Genomic DNA, 21,131 nt, shown 5'->3' on the forward strand with positions numbered 1-21,131 from the left:
GACAATTCACAATAGTTGTAATGAAAACACACCAATATTTAATTCATTCCTGTGCTATAAAATTAAAAACGATATAATAAACGTATGAATAGTTTATTAACAAAATAGTAAGTTAGAAACAATAAATGTAAACATAAATAATAATAAATAAACATGAAAAACAAACAAATGAAGGCGGCAGCCCGACTACTCCACACACGCCACAGGCCACACATAGCGCTCGGCCCCGTGACAATCGGGGAGCTTTTTAGTCGATCCGGTGCGGGGATAATCTTAATCGGGGAAGTAATTTCGGTGCTCGGTGCGGTGATATCGGTGATCGATGCCTTCCCTGATTATCAATGAATAGTGATCTAAATTGGCAGTTGCCCTGCGGCTAACAAGAACAAAATGTGACTCTAGTCACGTGATTCTCGCTGGCCTATCAGAACGCAAGGTCCCTGGTAAGACTAACCTCCTATGGCTGAACCGCTGAAGCGGTGCTATCGGTGTAGCACCGATTATAGCACCGTTCCGCGCCAAAAAAAGAAATCCCCGCACCGAACTTCCCCGATTCATTTTTATCGGGGAAGCATAGCGGTGTCCCCGAATAGAATGTGATCGGGGCCGAGCCCTAGTCACACACCACAAGCAGAAGGGGTGAAGGGGCTAGAGGGTGAGGAGAGGGAGAGAGCCAATCAGAGGGCCGGGATAGTCCCACTGGGATGTAGCGGTGACGGTGTCGACCCTTCGAGACCGTTTCACGGAGACCAAGTTGGATACGGCGATCGTGTACCTTGCTATTATATCGTGATACAACTTTCGTTCGACTTTTTCAACAATTTTTGTCCCGCGCTGCTCACTACTTCGCGGCTTGTGTCGTATTTCCATCTTCCAAGTATGCAGAAAATAGATAGGAGTATAGAAAAGCATGGCCACGCATCAGGGAAAAATAGTTAGAATTGTTTCCGTTTTTAATGCGATTTAGTATCTCACTTTAAATAAATGTTAAATTTTTCACTTTTCTGTGCCATTCTTTATCTAGTCAAACTTGAATAGTTCCATTTGCTTGATTAACGAGCTAGACAACAGTTTGGAGCTTTGCTTTGGAGCTTAAAAACCATTGTCAACAATTGTTATTAAATGCCAACCTTGCTGAAAAGTTCAAACTTGCATATTCAGCCGTAAGATGGCAGCATTTTGGTGAACAAGTACTACTGTATTTGTATTTTGCATTTTGTAGAGAGGCATACCAACCTCTAATGAAATTTTAACATGGCAAGCCAAACGTACCAGTGGGAACTGGGAACCATTAATGACACGGGTGGGACCTTGGAGATATTGGTCACCTTGACGATATTTTAGTCAATTGTTTGATTCAGAAATTCTGTCGAAGTTAGCCATTTACAGATGGGAAACGAATCGCTCTCCGTCAACAGATTTGCCATCAGGTGGCGAAGACAATGTAAAGCGTTACTCTTTCTATTTATTACCTTCTGCTTTAGATGCGAGTTGTAAAAGTGTTTGTTACACATTTACACCGTCTAGAGCAGGGAAAACAGGCATTTTTCAGACGTATTTACATACGGGAGGCATAGGGCCAGAAGTACACCTTTCAGCCGCCAGGAACGCATCGTTCATTTATAGCTTGAATTAGCTTGCCCATTTCCGTATCTCACATGTATCTCTGATTGAAAATGTGCTTATATTTACAATTTACTATTTCTGTTTTAGTTCTTTGTGTATGAGCTTATAGTAATTACGCGTAAAAGATCTGTAATCTGTCATGGACCATTCAACTTCAAACGTTATTGAATTACCATTTTCCATAGATAAAGAAGATCTGACAAACAGTGTGTGGAAGGTTATAGCAATTTTGAAACCCAAATGGAGGCAAGATAGCATCAAACATAAAGTATGTAGATTAGATTTTAGTCAGAAAAACTAGAGAAGTTTAGTCAGAGCTACAGGAATTATTTTTCTTCAGATTTTCAGTGATGGAATAACAAATTCTCTTGTGGGGGTTATTCATGAGGATGACAAAGTTAATATGATACTTGTTCGTGTATTTGGAGAAAACACTGATAAGATCATTGATCGTAATGCAGAATTAGTTAATATGAAGGTAACTTATCAAAGCATCTGATATTAGTTTAATCTAAAAGATGTTTCAGTAGATTCTTCATACCTTGGGTTTTGGCCCAGCACTGTATGCATCCTTCTATAATGGGTTAGCCTATCAATATCTACCTGGGGAAATCTTGACACCTGTAACATGCTTGGATGAAAACATATATCCCCTTGTTGCAGAAAAAATGGCTAATTTTCATCTTCAGTTTGCTTGTGTAAAAGAAAGACTGCCTCTTGAAACTAGAAAATCATTAGAAAAATCAGTTCTGTGGACCAAATTAAAGAATTTTATCATGCTCTGTCCTCCAAAGTATGAATTATATTTTTATGGGTCAAAATATTTTTGTTTTTGCATTCTAAAATTGTTTTGATGTAGATATAGCTCAGATGTTCCTCCAAAAGAAAAACTCCTGGAAGAGTTAAGGTGGTTGAAGAGGATGCTTCAGCAATTAAATGATCAACTGGTATTTTGCCACAATGATTTACTCCTTGCAAACATACTTCATGACAAGGACAGGAACTCCATTGAATTCATTGACTTTGAATATGCTGGTCCCAATTATCAGGCATACGACATAGCTAATCATTTCTGTGAATTTTCGGGTATGATAATAAAACGAATAATCTCAAAATCTATAGATTAACTGCACAATATACCTTATAATAGGAGTCGAAGATTACAACCCTTTGCGCTACCCACACGAAGATTTTCGAAAAAAATGGGTAACTGTTTATTTGAAAACCTTTTATAAAAATGAAACTGTAGACGACAAAACCGTGCACCTATTGCTTGGACATGTCGAACATTTCACCCTCGCAAGCCATTTCTTCTGGGGCGTTTGGGCACTGATTCAGGCTGCAAATTCATCAATTGATTTCGACTTCGTTGGGTATGGTCTTATAATTTGTTTAAAAAACACTAAAATGATCGCAATACTGTAACATGTTAACATATTCCGCAGGTACGCATCTTTACGTTGGGATCAATATTTTAAGAAAAAAGCTGCTATTTTAACTGATGCCGGTGCCATAGAATCCTAGTCTATCCTCTTCAATGTATGTTTTTATATTGTTTTTCAGTTAAACACCGTTGAATGGGATAGTTAACGAATTTCTCCACGAAAATCACACTTTGTTCAGTCAGATCCCTTATTCATTCCGCATGCATTTCTTTTAATTGCAAATGGGTCAACCGAATGCGCCTATTAAACACGGGAAATCCCAAATAAAAAAAAATGTGCCATTTTATGCCATCAACAATTAGTGTAGTTTTTCAAATATATTATACCAATTCACTTAGTTGCTTGACTGCCGAAATCTCCTTTTGACCCTTTGTAACAGCGATAAATCTCCTTTTTATGACCAGTGATCTGATGTTTTCCATTGTCTAGAAATTTCTAAAGTTAAATACTATGAATTGATGTAATTTTCTTCCATCTAAGAGATAATAGACATAGTTTTTCATCTTCTTTCAAACAAAGTAATGCCATTTGACCCTTCTTTTTCATGGATATACTTTCTGTTCTTTGCACTACTTTTGGTTTCCGGTAAAACTTTATAGAGTTCTTTGCAGCGCCCTACAGTGACAACAGAGCGTTCAGATAAGGAAGTCTCTAAAACTTACGAAAAAATATTCACAAACAAACAAAAAAAAAAAAAACGAATGACATTTTTTACTTTCGTCTATTGGGTCGAGTATATCTATGGAGCGCAAAATCCGACCTACTCAAAAATTCGTGAATCGGTTAACTACTCGAGTAACTGTTTTTAAACGATAATTTTGAAAAAATGGACAGTTCTTATCAAGAGCTATCCATTTCTGTTATTTATTTAAATTAAGAACTTATAGTTTACCGATTATAATTAATATAATTTCACGTACTGTATGACTGGGAAGGAAACTACCTAAGACACGTCAAACCACACCGACCTACAAAAAAATTATCTAATCGGTTTAGGCTACTACTAGAGTAAAAGAGTAGGTATTTTTCAAACGACCATTTTAAAGAAATGAGTAGCCCTCATTATGGATGTCCATTTCTGTAAATTTGTTTATTAATTGTTTATTAATTCATTTGTTTATGAAAAAAATCAATAAAACTAATTGAAACATAAACTTGATTTCCGTGATTAGCATTCAATTTTGGATTGAAATCCTGTATTTTAAGCAAAATTTGGAATTTGGCCAAAAATGAAAAATTGGGAAAGACTTCTTATTTTCGTAAAATCAGCAAAATTTCGTACCGTTACACGTAGGGCTCGGCCCCGATTGGCCGAGATCGGATAAACCGATCTGATCTACCCGAAAAATGGACGATCTGCTGCGATCGGTTCGGGTCCTCCAGATACAGATCGGTTTCAGTGCGGTTCTTCGGTGCGATCGGTTAGATCTGCCACCATTTTTTAAGATGGCGGCTTAAAAACTACTTATGAAATTAACTACTAACAGTAATGAATTTAGCACTTTTGCACCTTTATAAAGTTAGGAAACATTTTGTATTCGAGTTTAATACTTTTTGCGTATTTTTTTAAATTATAAATTAAAATATGTTTAGGGTATGGCAACGTTGACTCTCAATTCTATTACCATAGCCGATTAGCCGTAGCTTTATTCTCTACATCTGTCATTCTTAAAAAAGCAAATAAAAAAAAATTTGATAGTTTTTTAAAAGATAAGTTTGAATTTTTGCATTACCATTTTGATTCTTACTTTTTTAAAATTAAAAATTAAAAAGTGCTAAACTAGGTTTGAACAATGGTCATATTTTTGGCTAGAAATCAGGTAAAAAGTCCTGGTAAACGGGTAAACAAACCGGGTTTATGAACTGGTTCTTAGACCCGGGTAGTGGAACCGGGTCCAGGAACTGGTTCTAGAATCTGGGTCCCTTTATTGTTTGGAACCGGTTTGGATCTGTTTACCCACGGGTAAGAAAATGGACGATCTATGATTTGTCAGATCCGCACCGAAAGTCAAAATTACCTACCCGATCGCCAAAAAAGCTACCTGATCGGCGCGGGCCGAGCCCTAGTTACACGGCCTTTTAAAAATAATTCCGTTACCAGGCAACGCAGGAAGCCCCGCCTAGAATAGTAAGTTCGCGGCCTAATATTTTACATTTTCCGTGAGTAGGTAAAGGACCTAAAGGTAAATACCATCTATGATCTATCACGAAGAAAATCATAGCCAAAACTCGAATTGTCTGTCTAGATCTTTTACAGCTTAGCCCAAAATTACGGGAACACAACATCCCAGTGCAACTTCACTCCGACCTAACTTTCCGAATCCTAAGTTGGAAGGTGGAACCACTTACGAAAGATTAATGCAGGGAACCCTGCGAAAATGCAGACGCCATCTACCGAGAGAAATCTCAGAAAAAACGTGGGTCGGTTGAGATGAAATTATGAGGAATGACTTCTGATAAAATCCCTATCGGTAAATTTAATTCTGTAAGTATGAAATTGATTTTTATGTCGTGTTTTCATTTTTCCCACTATGTAAAAAAATTCCATGTGTCTGACTTTTGTGATGCCCGGGGTAAACTACCCCGGCTGCCCCCCGCTCCTCCTCCTTCTGTGCGTTCCGGATTCTTAAATATGTTTAAATTAAACTTTAATCATAAAATCACCATCTTCCTGTTTGTAGTAAAACCTTAATTCGGTTTGGCCAAGAAGAACCAGTGGCATACGACAAGCCCACAGCGACAACTTTATAAATAAACCGGTAACCCGATAGGTAACACCTCGATAGTATATCGATTTAGATACATTTTCGTCATACTTCCCCATCCACTACCATTACTATTGATATTGACCAACTTTAGCTTACCGTTTTTTTGTGGCCTAATTCGTTAAATTTTACTTCTTACTTTGAGTAACATTGCACAATCAATTCGTGAAAATTACCTATTTAACGACAATGCGTTTCAAGTTTGGTAATTTCGGGCGTTTGAGGCACGGTGGTAGTCCTTACGAAGACAAGCGTTGGCGTTGTTGTCTTTGTTGTCATGTTAGGACAGGTACCATCTTTTTAGGAGTATGGCACCTGGTAAGAAGCTTTTGCCTATTATTGTTTTATTTATTCTGATGTATGTAACTATTTGTTGACTACTATTTGCAGGCTTTGCATATGCTGTCACTGGCTGCTATTGCAGTTTTGGTCTTGCACCCACAAACCATTAACCAAAGATCTGTTCTACGAAATGGAAATGGAATGTCTTTTGCTGAAGGTGAAATTGATCAAGATTTGCTGGCTGTCCTGCCAACACCACTGAGTGCGGAAAATCATGAAGAACCACAAGCTTTACCATTATCAGAAACTATAACAGGACCAGTTCAACCAGCAAAGTCAAACACTGATGCTTCATCTAAACTTCTGTATGGATCTTTTGTTTATAAAGATTGGTTTGGTGAACACCCACCACCAGATCGGCATGTGACTTACCGTAATAATCACTATTTCTTGAGTAGGGTAAAGAAGTTTAATGTAATTTTTATTTTTAGAGGATTTAAATATTAGCATTGGAGTTAATTTTTGCACATTGGGCATCACCCTACTGATGATTTATGGAGCAGTTCGAGGCAAATCAATGTAATTATTAATCAACTTGTAAATCTAAAGACATAACACTAAACATAATCAATTCACCTTATTACATGTATTTCAGTTACATTATGCCCTTTTTTGTCTCCAAGCCTTTGAATTTTTTGTTACAAGGTAAGAACACAATGCTAGCTCATAGAAAACTATTGCACTAACAATAATTTTTTCTTGGGTTTCAGCCTGTCTGTCATTGGCTACTTGTCTTATGTACCTGACATTAGACAAGTTTTGATTAAAAGCCCAAACATTCCTTTGAGGAACGAACTTCTCGCTATGGATCCACAGGTAGTTCTGTTACAATATAATTTGTTTTAAATTATTATATGCCTGACACTATAGCTAAATGTACATGTTATCTTTTCATTTCAGTGTCTCTCCCTCTTAATTTTGGCGGGAATTTTGCTAATGCTAATGGCAAAAGCCTATTTCATTAGCATTGTTTGGAGTTGCTATAAGTTCCTTACTATGAGAGCTGAAGGTAAATAAAAAACTATTGTAATTTCAAAGAAACATTCCTTGTAACATATTGCTTTTCTTTTCAGCCGCCCTTGAACGGGACGCTTGCATTTCAGGTATTGTGGATGGGCAAAATCTACTTGAAATACCGTCCTCCATTTGCTCCCCTGGCTCAGACCTGCCGGACTACGCTACAGCTATGACGGATCCCCGTTTCGCCAAAAAACCCATCTATCCAGTTCCTCCTCCGCCCTATGCTGCTGTCGCTGATGTTACATCGGATTCTGAAACATCTGAATCTGAGGCTGCTAACGCCGCTGTTTCACCGGAAACACCAAAACCTTGAGGAAATTCGAAATCGTGGAAAGGACGAACTTTTAGGACTATGTTACAAAAGTTTGCCTGGCGAATCCAATGAGCATAGTACTACCACGAATTTACTTCTCATATTACCACTCCTTTTGTTATTTCTTTTTTCTCGAGGTATTTTAAATCATAGAATAAGCACGCTTTGGTTATTAATTAGAGTCAAGACTGCAACCGTAGATGTTTAGGAATGCAGGAATTCTTTCGTCTTTTGTGGTGTATTCTGTCTCCTATTGATAAAGCCCCGGTACTATAAAGGGTGGCGACTATCCCATAGGTTACCAAAAGATGCTAGAATGTGTATAAATAACTTTCTTCGATCGACGTACTTTACCTTTTCAATAAACTTAATATGGCTGTAATGTACTCGTTTGCTTGCATGTGCGTTTTACCAATTAGATTTTGAAGTCAAACATCCAATGGACATAAAACGCATGCGTATTTCTAACATCTTCGTCCATTGGTGCGAAGCTTCTAATTACAAAGCGATTGTGAACAGGAAGTTTCATTTCCTGGTTAAATTCTTCGCCTGCCAGCTTTTGTTATGGCGATCATAGGTTTACAGCGGGTAAGTGGAGGGATCACTATTTGTTCTTCCTGTTGTAAAAGTTCGTTGTCGTCTGAAACTTTAGAAAAATGAAGTATATCTCAGAGACAAGTCGATTGGCGAGTCTTGGCAACGCAAGCTGTTCAGTTTAACATCTTCTTTGTTTACAATTTCATTTACTTTTTATTGACGATCGCCATCAGCGTCTTAAATTCAAAAATGTATTACATCATGACAAAACGCAGTGTAAGAGTTAGATACGCATCAACAAAAAAACAATTCGAGTCAATTGACTGTTCAATACACTGGTTTTACACAACAAAATAAAAACAAGATTATCTGCATGATATTGATATCGTGAATGCTTAATATTATCTAAGGCCAAGCCGCGGTACGGTATTTGATGCACATGTTTCGATAGAATGCTTACTTTTTTTTTTTACTTTTCTTTAATTGCCAACTGGTTCTTGAATTTAATTCATCCCTTTCCGCCAAAATGCCAAAACATATACAAACTGTACACAGTGTAAAAAAAGGTTCTCGTGTTTTCAGCGTCTCGCATTTCGAATTTCCATTTCTTACCCAAGCTGTTGCCGGGGAATGCCGAGATTGAATTAATGGACTGAGTGGAAAGCGTTGCAGCGTTTCCCTTAGCAAACAAAAACTGAATTTTACACGCAAGGACTTATTCGTTGCAGCATAAATACGACGTGAGAATGATAACAAAACAAGACGTTATGTAGGAGGAGGCAATGCTAACAATAGCACGTCACTGGCAAACTGAACACAAACAACAAATGCACGCTACATAAGCTAGACTACATAGCGCATCATTTAATATAGTAAAGAAACATTTATAATAACAAACAAACAACATGCGATCACTTCTGATTTGGAGAAGCATAAGGTGGAATCATGATTGAATCAACATTAAAACCGTTCATAATCAACATCTTTAAAAGGTCACAATTTTGTATCGAAATTCCATCGAACGGTAAAATATGGAACGTCGCAATCATCTCTTATGATGAAGCTAGACGTTATTATGTTTGAATTCATGCTGACCAACTTTGCTGTTACGAACCGAGTAGCAGTAACGCTTGGTGCCAACAATAGACAATTTTACAGCGCCGCCGGTGTGCAGTTCCTTTCATCGCTGCCATCGCTACACTCGACGATTCCATTGCAAACGTGACTCTTAGGCCTGCGTTAGAAATGAACGAAAAGAAAAAAGCACGAAACGGATAAGAAAATCTTCGTAAAATACCAAAAGTTACAGTGCGTCAATGTGAACTTACAGGCACTGGCCTAACAGACATCGATGGCCATTCATGCATTGCGTTGGCCGTCTGGTATTTCGATAAGTGCCGTTTACCACCTGATCTATCCAGGCGACGTATCGCGCCACTTTGGTATAAACACCGGGCCTATTTGCTCTAGCGCAACCATAACCGTTGCTCGTCACGCCTTGTAGCGTCCATCTGCCATCAGGTTCCTGAAATAATTGATTCCATAGTAATATCTACCCATACGTCGATGTGCTATTAAAAAATTCTGTTATGAATTGCGAGAGAGGACACCAGCTTCCAATAGCGTTGAGTCAAATGTACAGCAACCCGTTCATTAATATTAAAGATAAGAAACGCCAGATGCTAATGACGATGCTCGGCAAAAATTACCTCACACATGAGTGGGCCTCCGGAATCGCCTAAACAAGCGTCACGTCCGCCTCTATCAAATCCGGCGCAGAACATGTTGTTGGTGAGCCGATAGAGAGGAAGGAAAAGAGTTCTCTTCCTACACTCTTCCGTCGAGACTAGAGGCAATTGCACCTGCTGTAGGGTGTCGGCTGTTGTGACGCAATGGCACATCAAGGGTGGGAGGAAAGAAAAAAAAAAGAAATATGTCACCGTTATTCAACGGTATTTCACGGTGAATTTTAAACCATTGAAAAATGCTTACGGAAAACGCGCCCTGTTTCATATAGTTGTCCCCATCCGACGACGGTGCAAAGCCTTCCGTCGCGAATGTCGGCCGTGGGTGGAGGAAGACACACCGGCCGGATATAGTCGGTGAAGCGAACAGGCTCTTCCATGCGGAGAATTGAAATGTCGTTGACGAACCCAGTGTCTATGTAACCCGGATGGATGAAGATGTGCGATATGACTCGCACCTGCTCGTGCGGTGACAACAGATTCGATCCGCGGCGGAGTGCTCCTAGCCGGGCTACCCAGTGGTCATCTAAGGCACTGTAATCACCATATGTTCGTTAACATTTCGAAGAAATCCCATTGAACATCCATATTAATTTTTGCCCCCAATCGCCAGACGAAGTGGGTCGAGAACTAGGACTAGACTTAAAATGAAAGAATCATTCTACTCACTGGTAGAAGCAATGGCCGGCAGAGACAAGCCACTGTGACGAAATTAAGGTGGCGCCACACTGGAAGTCTCCTTCCTTATAAAGAGCCGCTTGCCAGGGCCATGCACCCGGTGTTGAATTCGCTCCACCCACGATCCTTCTCGAATATTAGAATTGCAAAAAAAATGGCGTTGAAGCAAATTGTACATCGAAACAATAATAAAAAGAGGCCAATGAACATTTTTACAAGGCTGTCCACCAATGTACCTTGCTCGCGTCGATACCAACTGCGGCCGGACGCCGCACTCGAGATCGCGACACTGGACGTGAACAACTTGACGCTTGGCGCATTTGCTGGAGGTGTAATCGAGCATGGAAGTTCGTGGACTTTCGACCAGCACATCGCCATCTTCGTCAATGTTCTCATACTCGTTATCCTCGTTCCCCGATTCAACCAGCTCGAAGTACGAAGAGTCTTGATTCGACCGCGAAGAATCCAATTTTCTCTCAGCTCTTTCCAATCCGCTATTTCAATGTAAAGAAATGCAACAGATTATTATTTTTTATCATCTTTGTTTAAGCCAGTGAAAGGATATAAAATAAATAAAGATTTTAATACATAGAATTCAATTATAAGTACGAACAGGGCATGCACTTGTTCTCTTTTCAAGATGCCCCTCGAAGATTAGCGTGTCGTAAAACCCAAATATGACCATTGCGGCTGAGCAATCGAATTTCATAAAGCCGACGTTTCAAATTGACAGCTAGACAGATGTTGTAAACGAACTTTTTTTTTTTTCGAATCGCGTGCTAGATTTGAAAAACGTCAATTGCAAAAAACAAACAAAAAACACGCTAGCAACTCACGTGAATGTTAGTTCTCTGCAAACAGCTTTTCCGAGGTCGTTTACTTGGAAAGATTGGCGTAATTTTTCAACGGCAGTCTCGAAGTTCTGCATGCAAAGTTTCCCCCATCGGCCTTCTCGTCGAACCATCAGATAACCTGTTTTTCGCATGGAACGCAAACGAATGAAGTCATGTTCCAACAACGATGTGAATTACTAAGTCAGAAACAAATGAAGAACATAAACTACGTACATCTTGCAAATACCAGCACCAAAACAGATAATCGAGAATAAAACGTAGCCTAATGTGGAAAGAAGAAATACTCTACCGGAATTGGAATAACTCATTTCTTCAGTAGAGTCAAGATGGTGAGCTAAAGCGATGCAATGGCGTTCGTCGTCACCGTTAGGGCAATCTACACCAAAAATAAAAATCAAATCAAATGAAACCTTTATAATACGACACAAATTACAGTGCCTTAAGGTCGAGCACAACCAAGACGTTAAACAGTGCAAAAACGTCAGATTAAAACAAAAAATAAATCTAATTACCGCGGATGCCATTGCAAATCAGGTTGCGGTCGATGCACACCTTGCTGTTCGGACAAATGTATTGTCCCGGTCGGCACCACTCTGCAAACAGGACGAAACGGAGACAAGTACATCAGCATCTATTCGTAGGTAACGAACGAACAACATACCACACTGGTTTTCGTCGGAATAATCCCAACAGTCGACGATGCCATCGCAGATTTTGCGGGACAAGAACTGAGCGCGCAGGAAGTCGGAACAGGTGCAATTTAATTCGTCCGATCCATCACGGCAGTCGCTCATCTGATTGCAGCGCGCCAACAGCGACACGCATTCACCGCTCGCACATCGAAATTGATCGTCACAATCTGAATGTCATTTAATTGATTACTCCCTTGTAACAATGCTATTTGGCACGGCCACTCTTAACACCACAATTTTTTAGCCAATGAAATACTTGGAACTGTACATGAACAATTTAGATCAAATTTACGATACATCGGACTATAACTATTGAAACGAAAAGAAAGTAAAAAAAAAAAAAAACGCATAAGAAAACGAAAAGGAGGCCTTGATCAAGAAAATAGCATTGATAAAAAGACCTCGGCACGTGAAACAACGACACACGTTAACATACATGCATTCAATTCTCGTAATGAGTCTATAAAATTAGCAATGACATAAAAGGTCAATCGCTGTGTCACAAAAAAAGGAGGCTATCGCTAACGTGGTCAGCGATACAGCCATTAAGCAAATATGTCGTTCAAGGTGCCAATCGATATCCCAGCAGAAGTGCGTCAACCGCATCGATAATGAATTCAATTCCCCCAAAAAACTGAATGAACGATTACCTGCTACTGTTGTCGTCAATTCCGCGGGAAAGCTGGTGACAGGCTGTTGAGTGCTGGATGTGAGTCCGTTGGTAGCGATCTCAGTGGACGTCGTGACGCTGGTGTCCTCATTCTGAAAAGAAGGCGCGGCTGACGTGACAACGGTCGGCGTGCTGACCTCGACATTGGCACTATTGCTGTTACTCGAGTTGGGATTGCGTGTATTATGATAAAGGGCGTTCAAAATAGCGGGCGGTCGGAAAGGCATATGCGTCCAAGGTTTCAACCGGTCGTCATCGACTTTCTTATTGCTGGCCTTATTCTTCATGTCATTATTTTCCAGTTGCTCTTGTTGCTGGACCAGCGTTAGCGACGGGGCGGCTCCATCTATTTCCACTTGGGCCGGTGATTCGCCAACGGTTAAGTCCGCCAACAATTGCGACAGGACGTCGTGGACGCTTTGGCCTTGATTCAATTTAAACGTGTAGATGGGAGAGTTGTTGTTGCTGCGATGTTTGCTGCTCTCCGCCGCATGGCTGCCTTGAGGTTTCGAGGTGCTAAACAAACCTTCGATCGGTAGGCTGGCAGATAAATTGTCCCGTTGCATCGCGCCGCTTTTGCTCACCTGCGGTCGCGGAAGGGGTCGTCTAACGGGCGGGAAGAAATCTGTTAACGACTCTACTGGCTCTTGTCGTTCAGAATTCAATTCTCTCGGATTGCGCGTCGTGTCTGGCGACTGTTTGCCAACGAGGGCAGTGTCAGGCAGAGGGAACGATTTTTGAGAGCGCGGACTTTCCACCAGTTTTTCACGATCATTAGCCAGGGTCAACGATGTTTGTACTTGGAAAGATTGCGGGAGGATAACGTCGGTGTTGCTTCTATTCATAGTCGATACGATGAATCCAGCCACGGATAGGGGCCCAATCGGAAGGGTTTGAAAATCCGGTCGGGTCGCGTCAGTTGAATTTTCTTCCCACGGTTTAGGTCGCATAATGGGCTGGATGCCCGTGTAGGACACGGCGGTCGGTTTAATCGTAAAGAAACGGGAAGGAGAAGTAGGGCCATTAGACACAGCAATATCCGTAGTAGAATTATCTAACTGCTGTCGATTCTGAGCTAATTTCACGTTATTCAATTGTGAATTGAACCATTGGAGGAAAGAGAATTTCGTTGGGGTTGCTGGAGAAGTAACTTCAGCCGTTGGTGTTTCATCCTCGTCCACAGCCACGTCCTTACTCTCATCCTGCGCGATGTTTGCAATAATTCGGTCTTGTTTGACGTCCGATGGTAAATGCGTCGTCAGTTGGTGACCTTTTTCTTCGGCGATGTCGTAAGCCACGGCCGGCTCAAGCGCGTGATTCTCGAGGCCGATTTTATAGATGTCGGGGTCATCTTCATGAGCTGGCGAATGATTATGCGTGGCCACGGAAACTGGCGGCTTGAGCGAAGTCATCGTGGTCGTTGTCGAAGGCCTCGCCAATGAACTGCCGGTGTTTGTTCGAGTGTTTACAAACAGCGGTTTCCATTCAGTGTCGTCGTAAGTCAACTGGGGATCTTGTGTTGGAACGACGACGGCGCTCGCGGTTGTTTGCCTGGTCTCGACAGCAACAATTCTGACTGCCGTGGTTGTTAATTTTTCCGTCGGAAGGGATGATTCTGTGGTGCGCTCCACGCTGTGATGATTGCTATTCTCACTGTTGATATCGACGTCGGCGTCGGTGGTGAATAAACTTTCATCTTCGGTGGTATTCGATGGGTTTTCCGCGACGTCATCTTCAAAATCGATTTGTGGAACAGGTTCGTTGTCCAGCGAGTTCTCTTTGTCTTCGTCGACATCGTCCTCCTCTTCAACTACGTCGGCGATCTGCAAACGTGATCTTGGACCCTGGCTTAGCATGGCTGGTGGTGGGATATGTCCTGAATGGGTGACGTTATCATCGAAGACGAGCCGAGTCTTTAGTTTAGTAGGGATAGTAAAGGTGACTAAGCGATGCTTACTTTCAACTTTGATGCTGTCGATGTCGACCGCAACGGCCTTAAAAGCAACTGGCTCGACGGCCATCACCTCTTGAACCATGACGTCCCTGACGGATGATTCCGTTTCACCGATTTGACTGTGTAAAAAGTGTGAGAGAGAATGTAGCACAACTTTTCTTTCATTTTACACCCATTGCCTTTTTTTTAAATTGTTATTATAGAAGCATAATAGACGGTATACTGTAGATTTCTGAAAGCAATTCAAAGTCAATCGCCAATCGAGTAGAAACACTTGCAAAAATTAGCATAAACTGCTTTTATTTCGTTATGCATCCCCATTATCACTATGGCTTAATCAGGTCACTTACACTGGGATCTTACGACGATCGAAGAACAGTCGGAAGTGAACAATCAGACTGCCGTTGGTGAAACGCTCCACGGAGCACCGCCGGTAAGATTCGGATAACGGACTAGCCTTGTACACATTGTCAATCTGAAAAAAAACCAACAAAAACAAATCCACGCCACAAACATTCATTTCAATGTTAATCGCACTTTTCGTACGAGGCTCAAAACCCAATAGTCCAAAAAGGTTTTGGCAAAAACATTAACTTGCGAAAAATCATAATGGCGGTCTCATACCAGACGTCGGTAGCGATCGGATTTCGTGCGGAATTGTGGACTAGCAGGATCGGCGAGACTGAGACGGAAGTTATCACCTCGACTGATTCGCAGGGAACAATCAAATTCAATTTCATCTGTTTGGTAGCAAACAACAAGAAAAAAGGAATCACACACGGGCGAACGTAACATGGTTTGATCACCGTAGAACCGCAAAAACGACGGTTTCAATGTCAATAAAAACAGGTAAAACGCATGGCCGTGGCTACACATGCTATAATTATTGTGAACTACATTCGATGAGCGTAACCAAATCGTTTGAAATTAACTTTTTCTTAAGGTCATTCATGAAACGAAGGTCGTTATGGGTACGAAGCGCAACGATACTAACTAGAAATGTCTAACTTTAACAAAATCTACTCACATTTATCTCCGTCCGAGTGGTTAGTCATAACTTGTAGGCGACAGCAGCAATCCAAGAACCAAGTGCCGTAATGAAAACAAATAGCAAAATGTTCAGTCATTAACTTATTTTTCATGTTAAGTTCTACTCAACACGATAATTTTTTTTTAGTTCATTAACTTATTTTCCAAGTTCTACTCAACACCATAATTAAGGTTTAGACATGTGCTTTTTTAAAAAATTTCCAAAAAACAAACATTTATTAGGAATAAAAACCAACAAGCGAGACCAAAAAGGGCTCTATTCATACCTCCAAGATAAGCAGCAACGGCGGCAATGGCAAGTACGGCCATCACGACCAAAGCGGCTGTGGTGATGAGCAAAGTGCTGCACACTTGCTTCTTTTCGCTGACATCTTTGCCACCGCTACCCGGCCGGTAGAGTTGCGAAGAATCGCTACCCCACATAGAATAGGCTGGCACGCTTCCGGTAGCTGGATGATCTATCACCGATGTTGAGTAAGGCGATCCGCTGATGTAGACCCCGCCTGGCATAACGCCGTAAGACATTGAACCGACCGGACTCTGTTTTTGAATTGGTGACGCCAACATGACAAAGATTTACACACACACACAAAAATTCATAAATTACAAACGGCTTTAAGATACGAACGTGACTGAGTTCATTACCCAACGGCCAAAACGAATTTGCATTCAAACGTGATCTTCAAAAAAATAAAGAGAGGTTGGAAATTTTCGGATTCCTTGACACTCTTTCAACCAATGGGTTGGATGTTGTTTACGGCTACTTTCAAAGCTGATTACATCATGCATCGCTTTAATGACACCTTGTCATAGATTCACAATTAAAAAGTCATTCTAGAATAAATAAAGCTCGGTTTCCATTTTGAATAGGCAACAGTTTCATTTTAGCCTATACCGTAGATGCGGTCGCGTGAGCGCGCCATCTATAAATCTACTAAAATACGACGCATTATTTCTCAAGCAACGAATTTCTAGCTTGAAAAAAAAAAAAAATTATTTTAAAGATCTGTTCTAACTGAGAAAAAAAAATCCCTATCAGTCAAGTGGCTCAAAAGGTCAATGGACAGGGCGTTTACTTCTCTCTCTCGCAACAACCGCCGCAGGGAGAGATCGTTGACCAACCAGGTGGGGAAAAAATTAAGAGAGGAAAAATCCGGTTGCACCGGCTTATGATGTCTGCATCACAATCGGTCAGCAACACAAAGAAACGATAATATATATAAAAAAAAAAAAGTCACGGAATAATTTTCAAGGGAGTGGGTTCACTTAGTGATGAAAACAGCACACGATAACGCATAAAATAGACCACGTTTGCTGAGACAGTTGGAATAAAAATGTGCGTAATCGTCTAGTTAATCTTGATTGACGTAATGAATCAACGTTTCAATCTATAATAGCACTAATATTGTGGCAGCACCAATCAAAAAAAGGGAAGTAGAGGAATTTCTATTTTTTTTTTTTTGAATGATGAACTTGCCGCTACCCTCAACTGCCTACCACGACCACGACCAATAGACCCCCATCTAACCCTCCAAGGTCAAGGCCGGTCAAGCCTCTGACCATGATTGAGTAGTTTAGGTAGATGCGAAACTGCCCATGAACTTGAGTTGTCTGGTAAGGGAAAAGATTCCGGAATGCACACACACACACACACACGTGTCTTTCTTACCGTCGACGATGGTTCGATTACAAAAGTCTACCGGTGAATTCTCACCCACCCGCAATTCAAATTGTCAACAGCTTGGAGACGGTTGGACTCATCATGGAAAAACCGAAACATATTAGCGATGAAATCTTGTAGCAAGAAATTAAGCAACAGTCATTAAACATGGAAGCTTTGTTTTTTTTTGTGTTTTTAATGACTACTATCGTAGCAACAAAGTACAAAGCGGAACGACGTCCCTGGTACTTAAAGCTTAAACCGCAAAAGAAGCAACACTAAGCAGACGTTGACCACGATCAAGGTCGACTGATTTTTACCTTCAATCCTGCGGTGTGGGGCGAGCAAATAAAAGTAAAATTGACGCACAAATTGAAAGGGGAAAAGCCAAACGCTTCAACAGCTGACTCGATTGTATAGTCAGATGCGTGTGAATTTGTTCTTCGCTTTTCTTGCTCTTGGCCTTCAAGGTCTCGCTAACACTGAGCATTTGAGCTATAATAAACCTGTGCTTACTCAACTAGCTAGAAATCATATCATGAATCATTGTCAATTTTGTTTCTTCTTCTACTGTTTAGTAAGTGATCTCATCGACCTGACGGACCCCACAGTGACTGCTAGTCATGTTAACCCAGACACCGCAATCTGCGTGGATTGCTACATGACAATCGTTAAGGCTATTCATGAAAAGAGCGTTTCAAGGCACTTACGGGTGGAGGATGCGCAAAATTGCGACCGATTTGCCGACTCTTTTGCTGGTGAGTTGAAGCTGGACGATGGTGGCGTGATTTCGTGTTACGAACTTCGTGACTCGTGTCGCTGCTCTCTTCAATTTCCATCGTAGACATGGACGGAGATCTACTGGACATGCTTTACTTTCCCCCGTGCTAGATTAGGAAGGTTAGCGAGCTCTTGACAGCTAATCGTTTCAGCCGTCTTGTTTTTTCTTGATTTTTATTTCGGATACGTGGCCGGGAAAGAAATAGAACAGCAGCAACTTAGCGGCTAACAACACTGAAATGTCCACTTGAAGTTGTCCACTTTTGTTTTTAAAACAACAACAACAATAACAAAAAAAGATCAAGTCCCGTGCCGAGAGTTTCGAGAGCGAGTTGATGCTCACGAACAAGAGCACAGACTAACACTGGCTTAGCACGGGAGAGAGACAACCGCTCCGGTGGCAGCCTCAAGACTGAATGCTTCTTGACCTTCACTCCACCTTGGTATATTTACCTGTTGGCTACCACGGCCAGAAGTCGCGACGCCGGCCTGGTAGAGGCGCTCTATACTGCGGTCGCTTGCTGCGCAACTCTCGGGCGCAAATACGAATCACAAGCCAAAACGAAAATGAATAGAGAACGAAAATAACTTCCCTTCGTGTGTAAAATGAAAAAGGAGAAGAATTCACACGGGCAACAGATGTGTGTGCAAGTGTACAACAACAACAACAAAAAAACAAGCTGGCGGAAGAAGCCAACGCCAGCCAAACGATTCAAGCGCTTCGTATATAGTTAGCACTGAACAAGAGGATTGTCCTTCACGCCGTGCTGGCAATCAACTTCCCTTTCGTTTCATCGTCTTCTTTTTTTTCCCCCAAGAACTAGTGATAATAAAAAAAAAATTAAATACAAATCTTTTCGAAGAAAGGGAAATCTTTATACAAATGGACAAAAGTAAAGAAAAAAAGGGAATAAAAGACAAAAGAGAGAAAAACTCCCTCAAGGCTCAATCAAGACTCTCATCTTCCATCAGATTACTCGTTCGTTCGTTTTTTTTTTTAATTGAATTTTATTTTTATTTTTTATATTGTTTCGTAGAATACAGTAGATATCGCTATCTCGTATCCGGTTTACCGAGCAACCTGACATCATGGTGTAGAACAAGAGGCATCCACCTCTTGTCCAGATGTCATCGACTTTTTTTTCTTTTTTTTTCTGTTGCTCATCACGTTTTTTTTTTCTTCTCCCATCATTTTCCCTTTCGTTCCAAACTCGTTAACATCGTTTTTGAGTTTTCATTTTTTTTAAAAAAGAAAACAGCTTGTAGCCACAAGCACGAAACAAAAGAAGAAAAGAATACGTCATTTAACAAAGGGTACATGGCGTATATAGACCACTGGAGTGTACTCGACGGACTTTCTTTTATTAGGTGATTGGGTCACGACATCACAATGCGAAAAAATTATTGAAGGTCTTCTTTATTTCTCGTTGAGTGGCACGAAGCAGATATGTAAATTTTGTTGAAGCAGAGGGCGCACATTTCGTCGTCTTTTTTTTTTTTTTTTTTCACGTTAATTGTCAGGAAGGTTATAGCAACCAGACGCGTTCTACCGTCTGGAGATGGCAATTTTCTTGTATAACGTCATCATTTCTGCCATCTGGTTGGCCGGCAAGTGAAATTCTTCATGCATTATTTTTGTGTGAAATATTACTAAGGTGAAATGACTGAGCGAAGGTGGAAGCCATTCGTTACGTTTCATGACAAGGTAAAAAAAAAAGGAGGCGAAATAATAAAATTAAAATAATATTTTCTGCTTTTGGGAATATATATATATAGATGACAAGAAAGAAAACAAGAACTTCCTGATGTAGCTAGTTTGCCGACATTGACGGGGAAAGGTTTTTATTTTCCCCGCCATGTGTTCACGGATAATTTCCGAAGGACCAAACAGCCATTCGAACAGGTCGTTGCCTCTCGTCCTTGAAAATAGGCAACACGTTCGGACGCGGTACAATAACTCTTACTTTTTTACAATTTGAACAAGAAAACAGAAAAAAAACGAAAGAGAAAATGTAGTGTTCTTTGACGCATGATTTCCTTGACAAGTCGCCTCTATCCTTTTTAGCCTCTAGCGTCCGTGCAACTGATGGAACGCTCTTCATCGCCTGCCCGTCTCAGGTGCATTCATCTCGAGGCGGTTGGTTACCCGCCTCTTTTTGAATAACTTATCATGCTTTCGTGCAAATAAAAAATTCGATTGCCTATTTACCGCCAGGCATTTATTTGTCTCGGCATCTATTGTCGACTTGCTATTATTACATTCGTTCAGGCTCGATGGCCCAGGATGAGATGCGCGGGAGGATATCGTAGGAGGAAAATCAACGAGAAAACGACGCAATGGCAAAGTTTGAGAAATAAATGGGTATTCTCCATAGTGAAGGACGTTCCCACAATGCGCTATGGCTATAAATTTTCATGAAAAATGCCTCTCGCGTTAGCATTTAGTGGTTTCTCGTTCAAATTGCCATTAGCGCAGTTTCCTACATGCGTTCTTCCAGTTCTGCAGGTCTCGAGGGCAGCGCCGATGCCCAAAGTCACTTCCGTCAAGTTGGTTATCCTCGCCTGTGAGACCAATTACGCGCGTTTTCCGCAACTGCTAAACACCTGCTTCGGAAAAAGTCGGAAACCGGAAAACCTGCTTGACGCTTCACTTCTAAAATACACAGAAAGGAAATGATGAAATTGTTGTGTCATAATTTTGTCTGTCTGGGTGTACAGCGTGGTTACCAATGAAGTGGTTAACAACACGAAACCTGTATCTTTTCAATGTATTGCCTAATAGGACTGTGTCATTACTGCACTCTTCGTTATTAAATGCTTGGGATAACGCTCATTGAAAACGTAATTTTATTACAATTTTCAAATGACGGACCTCCAATTAATTTTGGAATTCAGTCGCATTCGCAAATATGTAATAAAAATGGCCATTTTCCACAGGACGATAGAGATAAGTCTAGTATCAATTATGTTATGATGGGCCAACCATTATCATCTTCTGTC

General features: G+C 40.8%; 3 protein-coding genes across 4 annotated transcripts; 2 read left to right on the top strand and 1 right to left on the bottom strand.

Moving 5' to 3' along the window:
- The first annotated feature begins 1,628 nt into the window (after window positions 1–1,628).
- Window positions 1,629–3,589, top strand: LOC116921729 (ethanolamine kinase 2). The gene is made up of 6 exons (XM_032928065.2): window positions 1,629–1,894; window positions 1,967–2,104; window positions 2,157–2,419; window positions 2,486–2,712; window positions 2,777–2,999; window positions 3,072–3,589. The coding sequence occupies exons 1-6, from the start codon at window positions 1,766–1,768 to the stop codon at window positions 3,148–3,150; spliced, it is 1,059 nt and encodes a 352-aa protein (XP_032783956.1). The 5' UTR covers window positions 1,629–1,765; the 3' UTR covers window positions 3,151–3,589.
- Window positions 3,590–5,856: 2,267 nt separating this feature from the next.
- LOC123472580 (lysosomal-associated transmembrane protein 4A-like) lies at window positions 5,857–7,893 on the top strand. Its single transcript, XM_045174410.1, is given in 8 exon segments — window positions 5,857–6,154; window positions 6,227–6,551; window positions 6,610–6,697; window positions 6,774–6,784; window positions 6,787–6,823; window positions 6,889–6,994; window positions 7,079–7,187; window positions 7,252–7,893. Coding segments are annotated over 8 exon segments (1,065 nt in total). The 5' UTR covers window positions 5,857–6,025; the 3' UTR covers window positions 7,512–7,893.
- Window positions 7,894–8,285: 392 nt separating this feature from the next.
- Window positions 8,286–18,551, bottom strand: LOC123466273. 2 transcript variants are annotated; one of them, XM_032928063.2, is made up of 17 exons: window positions 18,062–18,551; window positions 15,958–16,231; window positions 15,669–15,698; window positions 15,266–15,381; window positions 14,992–15,116; window positions 14,645–14,760; window positions 12,668–14,563; window positions 11,987–12,184; window positions 11,838–11,918; window positions 11,615–11,701; window positions 11,308–11,443; window positions 10,708–10,965; window positions 10,463–10,597; window positions 10,041–10,327; window positions 9,758–9,927; window positions 9,377–9,573; window positions 8,286–9,282 (listed from the first exon to the last, which is right to left on the bottom strand). In XM_032928063.2, exons 1-17 carry the CDS (start codon window positions 18,218–18,220, stop codon window positions 9,201–9,203), a joined length of 4,347 nt encoding a protein of 1,448 aa, XP_032783954.2. In that variant the 5' UTR covers window positions 18,221–18,551; the 3' UTR covers window positions 8,286–9,200. The 2 variants fall into 2 exon arrangements, with proteins under 2 accessions (XP_032783954.2, XP_032783953.2); XM_032928062.2 differs by having other exon boundaries at window positions 10,463–10,600.
- Between the last annotated feature and the right edge of the window lie 2,580 nt (window positions 18,552–21,131).

Source organism: Daphnia magna, linkage group LG5 (genome assembly GCF_020631705.1).
Source record: "Daphnia magna isolate NIES linkage group LG5, ASM2063170v1.1, whole genome shotgun sequence".
NCBI classification, from domain to species: Eukaryota; Metazoa; Arthropoda; class Branchiopoda; order Diplostraca; family Daphniidae; genus Daphnia; species Daphnia magna.